We start from the raw sequence: 17,631 nt of genomic DNA, 5'->3' as shown, positions 1-17,631 counted from the left end.
TTACAGAAATCAGTAACTAGTGGAGCTTTCTACTTTCAAGAAATTAGAACTCGTTCTCTATAGCAAGCAATGTAATTTTATTTTCCAAATAAAAAAAAAAAAAAAAAATTATATATATATATATATATATATATATATATATATATATATATATATATATATATATATATATATATATAAAAATTTGCTGCAGTTGCCAAAGTTGCCCTTCTGCCGTAACAGCACAAAACAGCACTGGAAATTTAGGCGCACCATGGGCCGCAATGTGAATTCTGGCTATAGCGTTGCTCAGACTGTAATTTGGGCGTTGTCAAAAGACGGAGCCCAAATTACTTTTAAAACAACGTAATTTGGCTTCCCGCAACATCTGGAAGCCAAATTATATATTACACACCCCCCCCCCCCCCCCCAGTCCTGGAGGGGGAATAGTAATTAACGTCACTGGAACTTTTGCAGTAGCGGGGTGAGGCGTTTTTCATCTTCACCTCGCGCCCAAATTTCCCAGTGCCATGTTTGCACATATGCTGCACTTCTGCCCCATTTTATTTTTCTCAACGGGAAAACCCACTTTTTTTTTTATTAACTGACATAGAAGCCCATCATTTAGTGAATGAACATAAAGCTGACCGGGCCACAACAGTACCGCTGCTGAGATAACAGATAAAGCCCCATTCCCCCACCCTGTATTATGGTTTGTCTTACCCTATAAAATGACAAAGTAAAGCACTTCCATGACATGCTGCTCATGTGGAGAAACCTGATATCTACTGATGTTGTTCCATTCCTTAGTATCGGCTCTACACTTACATACAGTTTGTGCATATGATATAAAATGTACAGTATTTAGCTTGTTTCCCGTAGAAAACACACAAACTGCATGGCTTGAAAATAATATAGTACTTCATCCTTGCTACAGCCTATTGTACTTTGTTTAGCTACATTTCCTCATCAAATAGAGGCTGCAAAACCCTTTACAACAGGTTCCCTGGACCCTCCAGCAGCTATTTGATAGATCATTTCTACTAAATGACGGGTGAAACAGTCGATTGTGACTAAACAGCAAGGAGATAGAAGGGCAATCTGCTTCATGTGACACATACGTACTCAGCTGTAGAGGGAATCCTTACAGGGGAATCAAGAGACTAAAAAGCAGTGATAGGCATTCATATATCCAATCCCTTTTCAGGGTTTTCTTTTAAATAGACACTTGTGGCCATTTGTCACTAGGGGGCAGTGTGAGATAATAACAGAGGACTTCTGCTTTCAGTTTCTATATTTTCTGCTAGTAGAGAGAGATCAAAGCATTCCAAAAATGTACAGGACAATGAGTTTTGCTGACTGAGGTCAAAAGCAGTGCAATTATCTCAAACAAGATAACTCTATTGAAGTTTCTAATGGGTTGAAGAATAGATGCATTTCAATTTAATCAAACTATCTCCCAGCTAGATTATTTAAAATTGATTGTAATATTTCATGGTTTAATAACAGTAACCCAAGAACAAAAAAATATCTTTAGGGTCATAATTACAATTCACAAATCTAATAATCCAGTACTGCCCTCTTCTGCATTTGTGATAAACATCCCGAAAGCTAGGAATCCTCTCTACATTACTACGCACCACTGCATTTACTAAAGCCAGGTCCTGACCACTAAGAAATGGGAGCACAAACAACAGATCTTTATCTCCTCTCTTGTGAACCCAGGTATAGCATGTTAAATACAGTATGATTGAAACAGATTAATGTACTTTAAGGAACAATCAAAAAAGTAACTTTCACAGCAATATTTTTGGCAGTCCTTCAATACAGATAAAGAAGAGGTTAGAGTGGAGTGATTACCTTAAAAACGTGAGGCCTGCAATTAAGTACTGCTGTCATAACAGGTCTTGGAGAGGAAAAAAATAAAATATCAGTTCTTATTGTTATATGGCCAGTGTCTTCTCTGTAACAGTCTCTGTCGTAATCTGCTTTGTTGTTGTAACTTTAAGGAAGCCCAGAGTAGTCTCTTCCTCTTTGGTTATCTGTTCTTCTTGATGTGTGGTGAAGCTTACTTGTGGCAGGCTGATCTTGAAACCTTCTTGAGAACCTTCTTCGGTTTTTTTCTGTGTGTCTGTAGAACTGTCAGCTTCTGTTCCTGACTTGGATCCCAGTGATAATTTGGGTATCTTATATTTGGTAGACTTGTCTTTGTGGGTGCTTTCTTCAGTTTCTTCAATACCAGTATTATCCACTGTGTATTCACCTTTGGATTTACTTGACAGAAACCCAAGTGAGATCCGACCCCTTCCTGATTTTGAGTCTCCCTCCTCAGTACTTTCTGCTGTGGTTGTATACTCACCCTTTTCTTTCTTTTTAAAACCAGAGAAGGCTATTTTTGGAGATTTAAATTTCCCAGAAAATAAACTTTGGTTTGTTTCGTTAGAATCCAGCTCTTCTTTCTTCACCAATTTCAGATTCATTTCAGAGTCTATTTCTTTGCCTTTGTATGGTGAGGAAAATTCAACTTTAGGAAATCTGAGTTTTCCGACCTTACCAACTCCATCTTGAGATCCGTTTTGAACAGATACCTCTTTTTCACCATTCACATGGCCAGGGGAACTAGTGCCATTTACATTGAACTCACCAGAATTGGTCTTTGAGGATGAAAACCCTAATTTTGGAAATCTAATCTTTGAAGACCTCCCTGAACCATCATATGCATCTGTGCTTATGGATGCCTCAGATTCTCCATTAACTTCCTCTCCTTTACCTTTGCCTCGTGATCGACCAAATGAAGGTTTCATCTTTATTTTAGGTAACTTTATCTTCACATCTGGTGCTTCAACTTCAAGGTTTGTATTTATATCCGATGTGAATAAGCTTGCATTTTTATCCTTCGTCTTGCTGAGAGAGAATGTCTTTTTGGCTTTTTTCCCATCATGATATTCCTCAGAATCATGTTTTGTATCCAACTTTAGCTTGGGTGCAGAAAGTTCCACATTTCCAGGTGCAACCTTTGGTAAACTGATACCAAATTTTGGCAGTTTAACCTTAGATTTCCTTTCAGAATCTTCTTCAGTTTGCTTATGTTCTTCCTTGGCTTTACTGCTCTTCTTTGGAGAAGAACCTCCTCCTATGTCTACATTTGCACTATCCACTTCATACTCTCCATGTGCCTTGATCTTTGGTGCAAATAGTTCCACATCTGGCATCTTGAGCAAAGATCTCTTTGCTTCCGACTCCTCTTCAAGGGATACATCCATTTCATCTCCCTTCCTTCCTGGTAATCCAATTGTTGGCATTTTAATTTTTGGCATTTTAAGTCCCAGATCTATTTCTAAATTTTCTATGCTTGATGATGTAGTACTTTTTATCTTTTCAATTGTACTGGCTTGACCGCTTTCTAAAGACACTGCTCCCTCAGAATCACCTCCTGTAAACCCAACATCAGGCAAAGAGATTTTTGGCATTTTAAACATAACCTCTGTACTTTCTTCAGATGGATGTAGTGGCTCAGTGGCAGAATCGGTACTGGACTTTGAAGTGCCGAATGAAGGCATCTTAATTCTAAACAAATGTCCATTTTCAGAATCTTCATGGTCTGAGACTTTTGTATCACCTTTCACAGACACTTTATGGTCACCTTCTTTCTCCACATCTCCTTTTCCCTTAAAGGATCCTACTTGGACTTTAGGTAGCTTGATTTTAAAACCCATTGGACTTGATTCAGAACCATCTTCTTGTTTGGATGTCTTAGCACTTACTTTGACATCTTCTGAAGAACCACCCCCAAACTTAGGCAACTTGATTTTTGGCATCTTGAGTTTTAGATCATGCTGCTCACCTTCAGATACTTTTAATTCTGCTTTCGGGGTCTTTGATACATCATGAGAGTCTATGTCATCCTTGTTTAGACCGATATCTAGCTCAAGTTCTGGGGGCCTTATTTTTGGTGCAGATATTTTTGAAAGCTCAACAGAAGGCAAATTGAATGCAGCTTCAGTAGAACTTGTTTCAAATGTAGAACCATGCATTTTCATTTCACTTTCAATAAATGGTATATCTTCTTCATCTAATCTGATTTTGGGTAAAGAAATGTCAACATGTGGCATTTTTATTTTAGACCCTTTCGTGCTAATGTCCACTTTGGCTTCTCTCTCCCCAAATTTTGGCAATTCAACCTTTGGCATAATATTTGCAGTTTCTCGTTCTAAAGTGGTCTCCATACTTGCTTTAGGTAATCCAATATCTAATTCTAGCCCTGGCACAGAGAGATCAATAGATGGAAGTTTTGGTATTTTTAAATCCCCTTCATATCTTTTAATATCAACATCAGAAACATCAACTTCTGCTTTTGGTAAAGAGGTACAGATATCTGGTTTAGCACAGGGGACAGAAATGTGTAATTCAGGAACTTTTGTTGGTGCAGAGATCTCCAGAGAAGGCAGCTTCACTTTATCACTTATATGAACTTCAGAGCTCTCCAGCTTCTTTGAAATTTTTGCTTCTGTTTTTGGAATTGTTGCGTTGGCTGCTGGATCAGTCTTTAAGCCAAAGGAAGGTAATGTGACTTGAGGTAATTTCATGTGTACATCTGGCATCCGTAGGTCTTCTTCTGAGCTTTTCAGTGTCATGTCAAGTTTAGGTGCCTTTACTTCTGGAGAAGACATTTCAAATGTAGGCATTTTAATGAACAACTTCCCATCATCCTCCTTGGGTTCTTTTGACACTTTTGTTTCTTGAGCTGCAGCTTTTGCCTTTGTTTTATCTTCACTGTGGCTGAGCCCAGTTTTTGCTTCAGATACATCAACATCTTTCTTTGATATTCCAAATGAAGGTATCTTGATCACTGGCATTTTCATTTTAAGTTCTCTGCCTTTAACGCTGCTCCCAGCAACTTCAGAAGAAGCCTCAACTGTCTTTGACTTTTTACTTGGAGAGATTTTGGCTTCAACTTTTGCTTTTTCAAATTCTGTATCTACATCGGTTCCTTTGCCTTTTCCAAATTTTGGCAGCGAAAATTTGGGAAGGTTCAGCTTTATATCTGGAATGTCGATATTTATTTCAGTGGGTTTCTCCATTTTTTGTTGAGATTCTTCACATGGCATTGCTATGTCTACATCCAACTTTGGTGCAGAGATATCAACTGTGGGTAGCTCAACCGATGTAGCAGAAATATCAAATTTTGGTAGCTCAAATGATGGAGCAGAAATCTCAACTGGGGGTAGTTCAACAGATGGAGCAGACATATCAAATTTGGGTAGCTCAACTGATGGAGCAGAGATATCAAATTTGGGTAGTTCAACTGATGGAGCAGAGATATCAACTGTAGGTACAGCTACAGATGGAAGAATAAGTTTCCCCTCAGTGGACATATCTATCTTGCCAACAGAAGAATTAGTCTTGCCCTTACTTGCTTTTAGGTCTTTGTCACCTTCAACATCCTGCTTTGCTTTTGGGAAGGTTATTCCAAATTTAGGCATTTTTATCTTTGGTCCTTTGATAGCAACCTCTTTCTCTTGTTCTTTATCCATTGGTTTTATATCTACTTCACCACTTTTCTTTATTTTGGGTCCTGAAATGCCAAATTTGCGTAGAGAAAATTTTGGAGCTTTCCATTTAGCATCAGATTCAGGGGGAACATTTTCTGTTCTAGCTTTACCTGCAAGTTCTATTGCAACTTTTGGCATGCTTGCATCAACATCTGCATCAAGAATGCTAGGTGTTGTTAATTCAAGAGAAGGAATTTTCACTGAAGGCAGCTTCATTTTATGCTCTTTATCTTCTGCATCAGGCTTTTCCATTTTTACTTTAGGAGGCTTGACAGACTTTTCTTTGAGTTCCACTCCACCAATTTCAAGTTCTGTGACTTTGCCTAAGCCTATCTCAACTTTTGGCAAACTCATCTTTCCAACTTTATCTTCTATGTCAAATCCAGGTCCTTTTGTATCTGTGGCAAAATGTGGTAATGAAAGGTCACCTGTGATCTTCGGCACATCAAGTTCAACAGCCATATCTTTCGCCACTTCACTCAGCTTGGGAAGGTTTAGTTTTGGCATTTGGAATTTACTCTCTGTTCCTTCAGTAACTAGTTCATTTGTCTCTAGTTTCATTTTTGGTAGGTTTAAATCAACATCAAGGCTTGGAGCATCTATCTCAAGAGAGGGCATTGTAATAGAGGGAAGACCTAATTTGTAATCCCCATGTTTCCCATCAAATGCTATTGCATCAGACTCTACTTTGGGAAGCTTCATTGCAATTTTCGTTTTTTCCAATGAAATCCCTCCATCATATTTTGGTGATGTTGTGCCAAGTTCTACAGGTTTAATCTTGGGAATTGAAATATCTAATTCAGGGATAAAGTGTTTTTCCACCTTACCAGTCACTTCTCCTTTTGCTTTTGTATCACCACCTGAAATATGGGTTCCAATTTTTGTAGGAGATGCATCAGGTTTCTTAAGCTTTCCTGAGATGTCTAGCTTGGGTAAAGAAATTTTGGGCATTTTCACACTCAACTCCAGACCTTCCTGCTCAGCCATTTTACTTTCTAGTCTAGCTGTGGGAGCTGAAACTTCCAGTTTACCTGGTTCAATGTCTGGGACTTTTGGCAATGAGATATCGACAGATGGAATCTTAACCGAGGGAAATTTTAGTTTCCCTTCAATGTCTGCTGATTCTTTTTCAGGAACATCAGCCTCCAATTTCTCCTTGAATGATGGAATTCCAAAGCTGGGCAGTTTTATTTTAGGCCCTTTCCAATGAATTTCTTCGTCCTCACCTTTCCCAGATGTCTTAGCCTGAACTGCTTGTTCATCACTCAAGCTCACCTTGGGAAGACTAATTTTTGGCATGTGAAGCGTTAAATCAGGGCTTTCAGATGTGCTCTCCACTCCAGGTTTTTCTGTTTTGAAATCTGTTTTGGGGGCTCTTGCAGCATAAGCATCTTTAACTTTCATACGTACCTTAGTTGGGCTTATTTGGGGCATTTTTAATGACAAATCTGGAATCTCTATGACTTGATCAACGTCTGCTGTAGCTAGTTTAGGGACACTTACATCCACATCCACTTTAGGGGCAGATATTTCGAGAGATGGCAATTTAATGGCAGTTCTGTGTTGACCATCAGTACTGTCTCCTTCCACACTAGCTTTAGGAAGAGAAATACCAATGTGTGGCATTTTTAAAGATGGCATTTTAAGTTTATCGTCCGATACCTTGACTTCAATATCTTTTTTGACTTGCGGTGGTGTTGCTTTTAGACCTGATTCTGGAGCTTTGCTTGACATGGTAAATTTTGGTAGCTTGATCTGAAACCCATGACTAGTAGTTTCAGGTGGTTCTACCTCTACGGCACCTTCTACTTTTGGCAGACTGAAATCAACATCTAATTTTGGTGCAGCAATTTCTACAGACGGCAACTTGATTTCAGTTTTGGGCCTTCCATCAACTTGAATGTCAATATCTTGCTCTTTATCTATTCGAGGTGTGCAGATACCAACTTTTGGCAGTTGAGGAATGCTAAACTTAGCTTCTGGAGCTTCCACTTCAACTGACCCTGTTGGAAGCTTAATTTCAACTTCTGGAAGTTTAACAGCAGGGCTTGCTCCTGGCACTTTACCTCCTTCTGAAGCCCATTGTGACTCAGTCTTTAGAACTGGAAGGGGTATATCAAGCTCTACTTGTGGGGTCTGGAAAATGGTTTCTTCTTTCGCTTCAGATTTTGTCCCCGATACCCCAATCTCTGGTTTGGACACTGTGACATCTACTTTAGGTTTTTTTATTTTAGGAACAGAGATTCCAAATTTGCCTGAAGATTTGTCTTTAACTTCAGCCTCGGCTTTTGCAGAAACTGTTTTAGATTCATCCGTGGAGATTTTACCTAAAGCGCCTTCTTTGAGCCGGAATCGTGGGAATTTCAGTTTTAGCCCTCTCTGTTCTTCTGATGCAACTTTGCCGGTTGCTTCTGCTTCTCCACCACCTTTTGTTTTCAGTAACTTTGAGAAATTGGGTAAAGAGAACTCAACATCAACTGGTGGAATGTCCATACTGGCAGCAGATAGTTCAGAGCCTTTCACAGCCTCCACTGAAACATCTGAGTCTTTTGCTGACAACTTCTTCTTTTTCTTTTTCACTGGTGTTAGGCTTTTAACAGTCTGAAAAAAAGAGCATTCTTATTAAAGACAAGGGTATAATTATTTTTTCATAATTTTTATTTATTAGACTTTTGATAAAAACTTTTTTTTATACTGTTAATGGTTTCATCGGTAAAGTATTAAATATCACAAATATAAATCAGTTGTTCATTTAGAGCGCTACCTCCTGGTCCAGCTGGTAAAGTTTGTAAGCACAAGAAAAGCTTTTATAAATAAGCTTCATAAAATACAACCGGACCTGGGGTCAGTTCACACGGCCGGCTGCTGGTGGCCAATTTCGGCATAGCCAATCATTTCTCTGCTACTGAGCAGAAAAGCAATTGGCATCCTTTCCTGTCCATTCGCCCTGCGATACGCAACCATGAATGCTGACAATGCTAGAACCTACATGCAGCGCCTTGGTTCCTTCGCAATCGCCAATAAACATTGAGATGAATGCTTCCATTTATTTCATTGTGGTGGATCCCGGCAGGAAATGACAGAGAGTCGGACGGCAGCAGTTGTCCTTAAGATGGCCACTATTGATCCAATTTCTAGCAAAAAAAAATCATTCAAGCGATCAGATAATTCTAATTGAAAGTGAAATATCGTAAAATATTGTTGACTACACAATCAAGGAACCAATCTTGGCTTCCTATCACAACCAACAAGAAAATCCACATTTTTAGACGAAAATCCAATCGGTGACTGTTTTTATAATGATTTCTTATCGATTGTGCCCATCAATGGAGATTTACAACCATTACCTGATTATTATCTAATCGCTTTAATTATTTTTCACTATAAATTGGCCGGTTAGTGCAAAGCAGGTGGTTTCAACGCCTGGTGCTTAGCGTCGAAACCAGGCCCCCATAGTGCTGTGCGGGGTGCGCAAGGTTTGCGGGACCCCGAATTACAATAACTCAGAGAGGGAATAGTATTTAACGCTGCCAGGGATTTTTGCTGCAGTTGGGAAAGCTGTAATTCGGCTCTCCCGGCGTCCAACTCACCGGCGACGCGTACATATGTAAACCGTTGGTAGCTACCTTTAGTTATATGCAATGAAGACTGGGGACTGGTCTTGTTAGGTTAGTAATTTGTTTACTACAGCAGTAAAATTTTTCTCTATTTTGCTTGCAAAACATTACCAGATGGAGCTCTAAAACAACCAAACCTTTTATTTGTATTACACATTTCTAATAATGTATTTACTTACCACTGATATATAAGTGCTACAAAGGGGCGCCCTTTTGAAGCAGAATCAAAAACCATTGTAGCCAAAAACCTGGTAGGCAAATCCAAAATATGGGCTACAAAGAGCCACCCTTTTGTAGCCGAATCAAAAACCTTGGAGCTGAATGAAAACTATGGACTACAAAGGGGCACCCATTTGTAGCCAAATTGAAAACCTTGTAGCCAAAAAAACTCAGGGGCCCATTTCACCACCTTGTAGCCCATTCTTGCAGAAATAACACTGAAGTCTATGGAGGTACCCTTTTAATACAGATGGCTCAGGCGTCTTTTTAAACTGATTCGCTAATTTTCCCACCCGTCTATACAGTGGATGCTTTAGAAGTAACCCTTTATTGTAAGAATTCATTCACATTGATAGTCTATTTAAAGTAATACTGTATACCCATACTGGGCCTGCGCAGTACGCTCCTGGTGACATCAGCAGGAGCGGGGACACGGTAACGCAGGCGCAGTGGTTTTTCAGACTTTAAAGTCTGAAATTCCAGAAGTGAACCGGAGGCGGGGCCGGTGCATCAGTGAGTGGCTGTGCGGGCACAGGAAGCCTGCGGGGGACCATCAGAAGCCCCGGGTAAGTTCAACTTATTTTCCCCCGACCACCCTACAGTATTACAGTATTCCTTTAATGTGACTTAAACATACTGCACTATTGCAGACTCTCAATTTTCAAAGAAACGAATACACAAAGGATGAGAATAAGTAAAAGTCTTCTGCACCACTTAAAAATTGCTTTCAGTTCAAAAGAAAAAAAAAATCTATTCAATCTTCACTACAGCCACTTCACAGATGGCAGTTTATCTCCATCCCTCTTGCTGGAGATAAAAATAGTCACCTTTTGAAAGTAATCTATTTTAATTCAAAGCATTTGTGGGCTGGTGCTGAAGAAGATGAGATGTTCCAGTTTCAGAGTACCTCAAATGTGTTTGTGACTCGACCACTAGAATTATGAAAGGCTTGTAGCTGCTCTTGGTGAAGGTGTTCTAGGCTTAGATTCTTCTACAATCCTAGAAGTTTTAATATTCTGAATAAACTGTATTTTACTAAAAAAAGAAAAAGATTTGAAATACTCAAATGCCTTGGTATTAAAGTGCAGTCACATGACCTGCACCAACATCCAATCAACAGGACCTGGTTGTCCATACTACACCTACTACAATGGCCACAGCTTCTCCTTGTCCTACAGTAAGAGCAAGGAAGAGTTGCAAACTTGCAACATCCACTCCAGAAGTCCAGGCAGGATGAAGGGCGAATGGCAGCCATGGACAAACTTTCACCAAGAAGGCAAGATGGGGTGCTGCTACCGTATGATGCAAAATCCCATCTCAAGTGGCAGAAAATGGCAGGAGAGAGGGTGTTACCAAGCAGTAAAAGAAATTAAGATATTTTAAATTTTGTTTCTAGGGCACTGCCACATGTGTACTGGGGAGCAAGGGGGAAGAGGGGGGGCACAGAAAAACGCTAATGGTGTCCATACAAGGTACAATAAAAACATTATATTTTCCCATTTATTCAACCAAAACGATAGAAACAAATGAAAGTAGAAAAAAAACCTTTTTTTTCGATCAAGACAATCGAATGATTATCCCATTTTTTTCAATAAAAATCCAACCGGACATGTTGCAAAAATCTTTATATTCGATCTAATGGAATAATCAAACTAAATTATCTAATTGGAGAAAAAAAAATGTACCATGTATGGGCACCATTAGATGGTGGCTTTGAGTTCTGAACATTCAATCCAGCGTGGGTCACATGACCCAAACTTTTGACATTAGAGACGTGCAGACCCTTGCACATTCTGCATGCATGTCAGACATCACATTTGTATGTTGCTGCAGTCAGTATTTTGTGCCTTCAATTCTGAATTGAATTAATTTTCACATTCTCACCATTTGTTCATACTGGAAAGGATAACAAAGTACACCTGAAGTGAGAGGGATATGGAGGCTGCCAAAGTTATTTCCTTTTAAACAACAGCAGCAGTTGCCTGGCTGCCCTGCTGATCTCTTTTGGCTGCAGTAGTGTCTGAATAACAGACCTGTAACAAGCATGTGGCTAATCCAGGCATATCTTAGTCAGAGACATCTGATCTGTATTCTTTCTTCAGAGTCTATGGCTAAAAGTATTAGAGGCAGAGGGTCAGCAGGACAGTCAGGCAATTTTTATAGCTTAACCACCTTAGCGGTATGGACGAGCTCAGCTCGTCCATCACCGCCGGTGGCTGCCGCTCAGGCCCTGCTGGGCCGATTTGCTCGCTGTAAAAAGCAGCACACGCAGCCGGCACTTTGCCAGCCGCGTGTGCTGCCCGATCGCCGCTGCAGCGCGGCGATCCGCCGCGTGCAGCGGCGAAAGAGGGTCCCCCCAGCCGCCCGAGCCCTGCGCAGCCGGAACAAACAGTTCCGGCCAGCGCTGAGGGCTGGATCGGAGGCGGCTGACGTCAGGACGTCGGCTGACGTCCATGACGTCACTCCGCTCGTCGCCATGGCGACGAGCAAAACGAAACAAGGAAGGCCGCTCATTGCGGCCTTCCTTGTTACTGCGGATCGCCGGAGGCGATCAGAAATATGGATTAGGAGTGCCCTCTAGTGGGCTTTCATGCAGCCAACTTTCAGTTGGCTGCATGAAATCGTTTTTTTTTTATTAAAAAAAAACCCTCCCGCAGCTGCCCTGGCGATCTTAATAGAACGCCAGGGTGGTTAAAGTGAACCAGAGAAGAAGCACCCTCATGTATTTTGCCATATATATCAGTAGGAACATTAGAGAAAACATCTAAGTTGCTTTCTGTTTCATTCTGCACTGTACATCCTGCTTCTAATCAGCCCTGATAAAATCCCCAACTGAGCATTCAGTCTGGCTTTGCTCAGGAATCATTATAGCTGAGTCATTATAGCAAAGCCAGAAGGGGCAGGCTTGGGCTTGAAAAGACATCAGAGAAGACAGACTCAGCTATAATGATTCCTGAGCAAAGCCAGCCAGCACATGTGAGCCACTACTATTCCAAAGACTCTGCATAGGCCCCGGGGTGCAACAGTTAAGTCGGAGGGGGGGGGGAGGGGACACCTTGGGGGCCCCTACAAGCTCTGGAACCCTGGCAATTGCCCCTTTTGCCTCTATGGTAGTGCCAGCCCTGCTTATTGAGCTGAACAATGTCATGTTTGGAAACCAATTAAAATAATTTGAACAGGAGCAGATTCCTTCATGATTAGCCAATATTTTCTAACCTGTTTGTAAATTGGTCTATTTGACCAGGTATCGGTCAATTTCCATCGATCCAGCAGAATGGAACATAATCAATTCTCCCCATCTGCTAAAATGATCAAATTGAATGGTTGATCAAGCAGGAAAATTGATGTATGTATGGGCTCCTTTGCTTTGCCCCAATTACAACATTGATAACATGGCAATGAATGACTGTGATGTTGGGAACTTGCAAGCAAGCAGACTGAAGCTCCATCTAAACCCACAATCTAGCACGGCTTTCTCTACACGGCTCAGTTTAGCTAAGACCCGAGGATGGGTAGCGTACCCTGTTCCGTTACATTTTAGCTGGAATAGATGGCACTTAATACCTGTTCTCCCACGTACCATTTTTGGCATCTTGGCCTTTGGGCCCTTCACCTCCACATTCCCAGAGCCTGGTGATATGGAGACATCTCCAGATGGCACAGTCCTCTTGAGGCAGTAGGACACTTTGTAATGTTCTGCATACTGGAGGATCTTCAATGCATCTTCGTACTTAATGTTTTCAAAGTATACCCGGGCACTGATGATCTGGTCGCCTGTAATATTACAGAAAAAAGGAGAAATTAATCATCTCTATATAGAAAGACCACATTAAATTCTGACTCTGCTGGAAATGGGATTCTGTAACCCAACTTCCATATTTCTCAAACACACTGCTTAATAGCGCAACTTGAACAATAATAATTATTATTATTATTTAGTATTTATATAGCGCCGACATATTACGCAGCGCTGTACAGTGCATATATATATATATATATATTGTCTTGTCACTAACTGTCCCTCAAAGGAGCTCACAATCTAATCCCTACCATTGCCATATGTCTATATTATGTAGTGTAAGTACTGTAGTCTAGGGCCAATTTTTTTTTTAGGGGGAGCCAATTAACTTATCTGTATGTTTTTGGAATGTGGGAGGAAACCGGAGTGCCCGGAGGAAACCCACGCAGACACGGAGAGAACATACAAACTCTTTGCAGATAGTGCCCTGGCTGGGATTCGAACCAGGGACCCAGCGCTGCAAGGCGAGAGAGCTAACCACTACGCCACCGTGCTGCCCAATAATAGACACAATACAGTGATACAGCACTAGGGCAATTCCCATCCTGGACAGTTCTTCAACCTCACAGTGGAAGACCATTTACCTTCTTGCAGAGAAAGGTTCTTGGCAGCTGGGGAGTCTTTGAGGACATCCGATATGAAAAGTCCATCCCTTCCACCTCCAGAGATGCTGATGCCACTCATTCCGGCATGAGCTTCTGTTTCTACAATCACCTCCACAAGCTCTGAGGCTCTTAGCTTTTCCTGGTAACAGAAATATTAAACAGTTATTGAGACTATAACCCTAATCAAACTGCACACCCAATAGCAGAGCTACAGAAAGCACTACAGAGCGTACATTTTATACTGAGCCCCCTGACCACTAAAATTTATAACCTAGAGCAGAGATGTCAAACTCCTTGACTGTCCTAATCCTTTGTTAAAGTTCAACTTTGCTGTCATCAGACTAAGGAAACCTTTGCGGTACTTTCTTGGAGAATGGATTAGAGAGCAGGTTATACAGGAAGTTTGTATACTACGTCCTCCCGTAGCTTCAATGGAATACAACATACTTTACCTGTGCATATCAGGTTATTTGCTGAAATACATTAGCTTCTTTTACTCAGACCAGGAGTGAGGGAAGATCTCACTACACATTTTCTTCACACACCTCTAAAGATCAAACCCTGCTCTTTCCCAGTGTGAAACCGATTCCACAGGTTTCTGCAATGACTGCATACACTAGCAGATGTAACCTGAGCACTAGACTTTCCATTGTGCCCTTCTTGACATCTGAAGGATTATCAGTTAGTTACGCAAGTCATTCCTCCTAAATACATAGCCCAGTTATTCACAGATGGGCCATGCATGAGATACAGTAGGGATAAAGAGGTGGCCAGATGTGAATACAACTATGTGAGTTAAACAGATGTGAGTTAAAAACAATAATAAAAATGAAAAAGGTGAGGTGGCTTACCTCAATAACTACAGTCTCATAAGACAAAAACAAATGTTATTTAGCACAGGCAACACATTTCATGGGTCACAGTCAGCTTCATCAGGCCAATAAAAGTGCCAAACAAGGAACAGCCAGGCTGTTGTCATTAAGGTAAGCCACCTCACTTTTTCATTTTTATTGTTTTAACTCAGTTGTATTCACATCTGGGTGCCTCTTTATCCCTATTGTGCTTTTGTACCCTCCACCCCACCAAGGTTGGAGGGGTTCCACTCTGGCCTCACGTGGCTCACACCTAGTGAGAGCCAGTCAGTCTTTTCTACCAAGGAGAACGACCGCACCCAGTCCAGTTTGGACACCCCTAATAGAGAATGGTTTATTGTCTCTATCTGCTTCAAGTGGTTGCCCCATATTTCCTATCTACAGAGAGCGACTTCTTAATCCTGAGTGGGGACAGGTCTAATCTCCCCACCTGCTGATATAGTGGTTACCTGGATGGTAACCCTTGTTTGTGAGTATATCTGCATACTTACCTTACATATCCACTCTACCAGTACATACTACACTATATCGGGCTCTTGGTGTCTCCATCTTTGTGCTTCGAGTGGTTGGTTGCCCCTATTGCAACCTACCTTTGTGAGTAGTCTCTTTTGTATATTATTTCTACTCATTTACCACTAACACACTATGGTATCTGGGCTCCCATTGTCTCTGTATGTTTTTTCCTAAAGGGTGTCAAGACACCCCACATTCCTACTTACATTAGATAACTTTAGAGAAGCACTTTAGAAGGGCAGTTGCTTGTCACATCAAGCCACCTATTCCTTTAAGACATGTGTTAAAGGATGCCAGTGAGAACAGTGGAGACAGCATTTACAGCACACTCTACTAAATATGTTACCTGTCTTTTTGCCACAACGATCCTTTGCCTTTAGTCAATTTGTATATGACAAACTTAGTAAATTATGTGGGGCAAGTAAACCCAAGCCCGTTTAAAAAACGGGCTCTAGGGTCTGTTTCTTGCCGCCGCATGTTACTACGCGCGGACACCTGGCCGCCCGCTCACGCGCGCTCCCTGGCCCCATCCTCCTGTCTCTGTGAGGCTGGGTCGGTGCTGCGCACATGGGCAGTAGCAAAAAGCACGGACCAAGCTACATAGGGACAGCGTGACGTAGGGACACGGGTTTTATTATAGAGAATGATATTTTTGGATTGTGAATATGATCGCAGACTGATGGAGAAAACTTTGTCCCACCAGATCAGAATGAGGACTGCTTATTGTGAAGTGAGATGTCCTCACCTCTGTGATGTTGACCTTAGTCTCCATCGTGGGTTCCTCTTTCTCTGCTGAGTTTCTTTGTCCTTTCAGTAGCAAAACCTTCTTTAACTCTTCGTGCAGCTTTTCTTTCTGGGCCTAAAATCAAGTGGCAAACATCATTCGTTTAGAATTCAGTCATCATCAAGATTATCAAGATCAATGTAAAAGAAAATCCTTCCGAATGCTTCAAATGCTGGTCAAACAGGCTAAAAGTTAGTGGTGAGCAAAATATTCTAACATCCAAATTTCCACTAACCCAAAGCAAGCAGCTGCTGATCAATTAGTTGGCTGCTGGTTAATTAAAAAGCAACTTGAGGCTTTCATTGACTAAAATGGATACCCATCCTGAGATTTTGTACACCACTAGCAAAGATTATCAGAATCAGAGTATCTTACTCATATTGCCCAACTGGTCTTAAAGGTTGGTCTACACTGAATGAGCTCAGTCAGCATCTCTGTAGCTGCTCAGATATTGTGCCATCCAATGTAAAGGCAACACACTCATTGATGCAGTCAAAGCACTGCTGCTTATTGTAAAAAAATCAAATAAACAAAGTAAAAATAAAACATGTTCAAAAAATGGTAGAAAAAGCAGGATTAGATAACATATTCTTAATGCACATATAAGATACATCATGTAGGTCAGGGGTGTCAAACTCAAATATAAAGTGGGCTGAAATTGTACATCGGGGCCTAATCATGGGCCAACTTCAATGTCTACTGCCCACCTTCCTCCCTTATAAAGTTCCCAGGTGTCTAATGCCCTCCCCTCCAACCCCATTACAGTTTCCTGATGTCTAGAGGCCCCCATCCTCCTCTATGCAGTTCCCTGGTGTCTAGTGCTTTGCCCCTCCCTCCCCCATATTGCTTTCCTGGTGTCTTAGGGCTTCACCTCCATTATAGCTTCCCTGGTGGTCTAGAGTGGGCCAAACATAATGCAAAGTGGTGAAAACACTTGAGGACCAAATTTAATGGCTCTGAGGGCCAGATTTGACCCGCGGGCCGGAGTTTGACATGTATGATGTATTTGTTGTTGCAAATCTGACCTTTTGACTTGCAACAATAGTCAATCAAAATTCAGTAGAAAGGTTGCAGTCAAGCATCTTACTTATCTAGAAGATAATCAGGAATATTCCCGGAGTGCCATCAAAGAATAAAGACAGAGAAAAGGAGAGGGAAAAGAGAAAAAGAAAGAGGCAGAAGAGAGAAGGATCAGAAAAGGAGATACTTTGGTGTATTTATGATCACATAATATTTCTGTAATCCTGAGAGTACTGGAATTCTATTCAGACTGACCAAGTAATGGCGTATTGCTTAGTGCGAACCTGGGAAAGAAGTATAAGGCATTCCATAGCCTCAATCACATGAACCCGCGTGAGCCAAGCTTTAACTGTGGGTGGGCTTACAGACCTCCAGTTCAAAGGAACCTAAGCTGAGAAGGATATGGATTTTTCCTTTTAAAATAATACCAGTTGCCTGACTCTCCAGCTGATCCTGTGTCTCAATACTTTTAGCCACAGCCCCTGAACAAGCATGCAGATCAGATGCTCTGACTGAAGTCAGACTGGATTAGCTGCATGCTTGTTTCAGTTGTGTGATTCAACCACTACTGCAGCCAAAGAGATCAGCAAACTACCAGGCAACTGGTATTGTTTAAAAGGAAACATCCAAATCCCTCAAGTGGACAAAAAGGGCGCCCCATTCACTCCCAT

General features: G+C 41.2%; 1 protein-coding gene across 1 annotated transcript in view; it reads right to left on the bottom strand.

The window, feature by feature from the left end:
• Positions 1-385: 385 nt before the first annotated feature.
• Positions 386-17,631, bottom strand: part of PRX (periaxin) — a 104,281-nt gene continuing 87,035 nt past the window's right edge. Inside the window, exons 4-7 of the mRNA XM_068250778.1 lie at positions 15,902-16,015; positions 13,751-13,910; positions 12,948-13,141; positions 386-8,132 (exon numbers count right to left, since the gene is read on the bottom strand). Of these exons, the coding sequence (XP_068106879.1) occupies positions 1,923-8,132; positions 12,948-13,141; positions 13,751-13,910; positions 15,902-16,015 (6,678 nt within the window). The 3' untranslated portion in view covers positions 386-1,922. The remainder of the gene's footprint in view (positions 8,133-12,947; positions 13,142-13,750; positions 13,911-15,901; positions 16,016-17,631) is intronic.

Source organism: Hyperolius riggenbachi, chromosome 8 (assembly GCF_040937935.1).
Source record: "Hyperolius riggenbachi isolate aHypRig1 chromosome 8, aHypRig1.pri, whole genome shotgun sequence".
In the NCBI taxonomy this organism is placed as follows: Eukaryota; Metazoa; Chordata; class Amphibia; order Anura; family Hyperoliidae; genus Hyperolius; species Hyperolius riggenbachi.
This window is presented reverse-complemented; position numbering and strand designations above follow the sequence as displayed.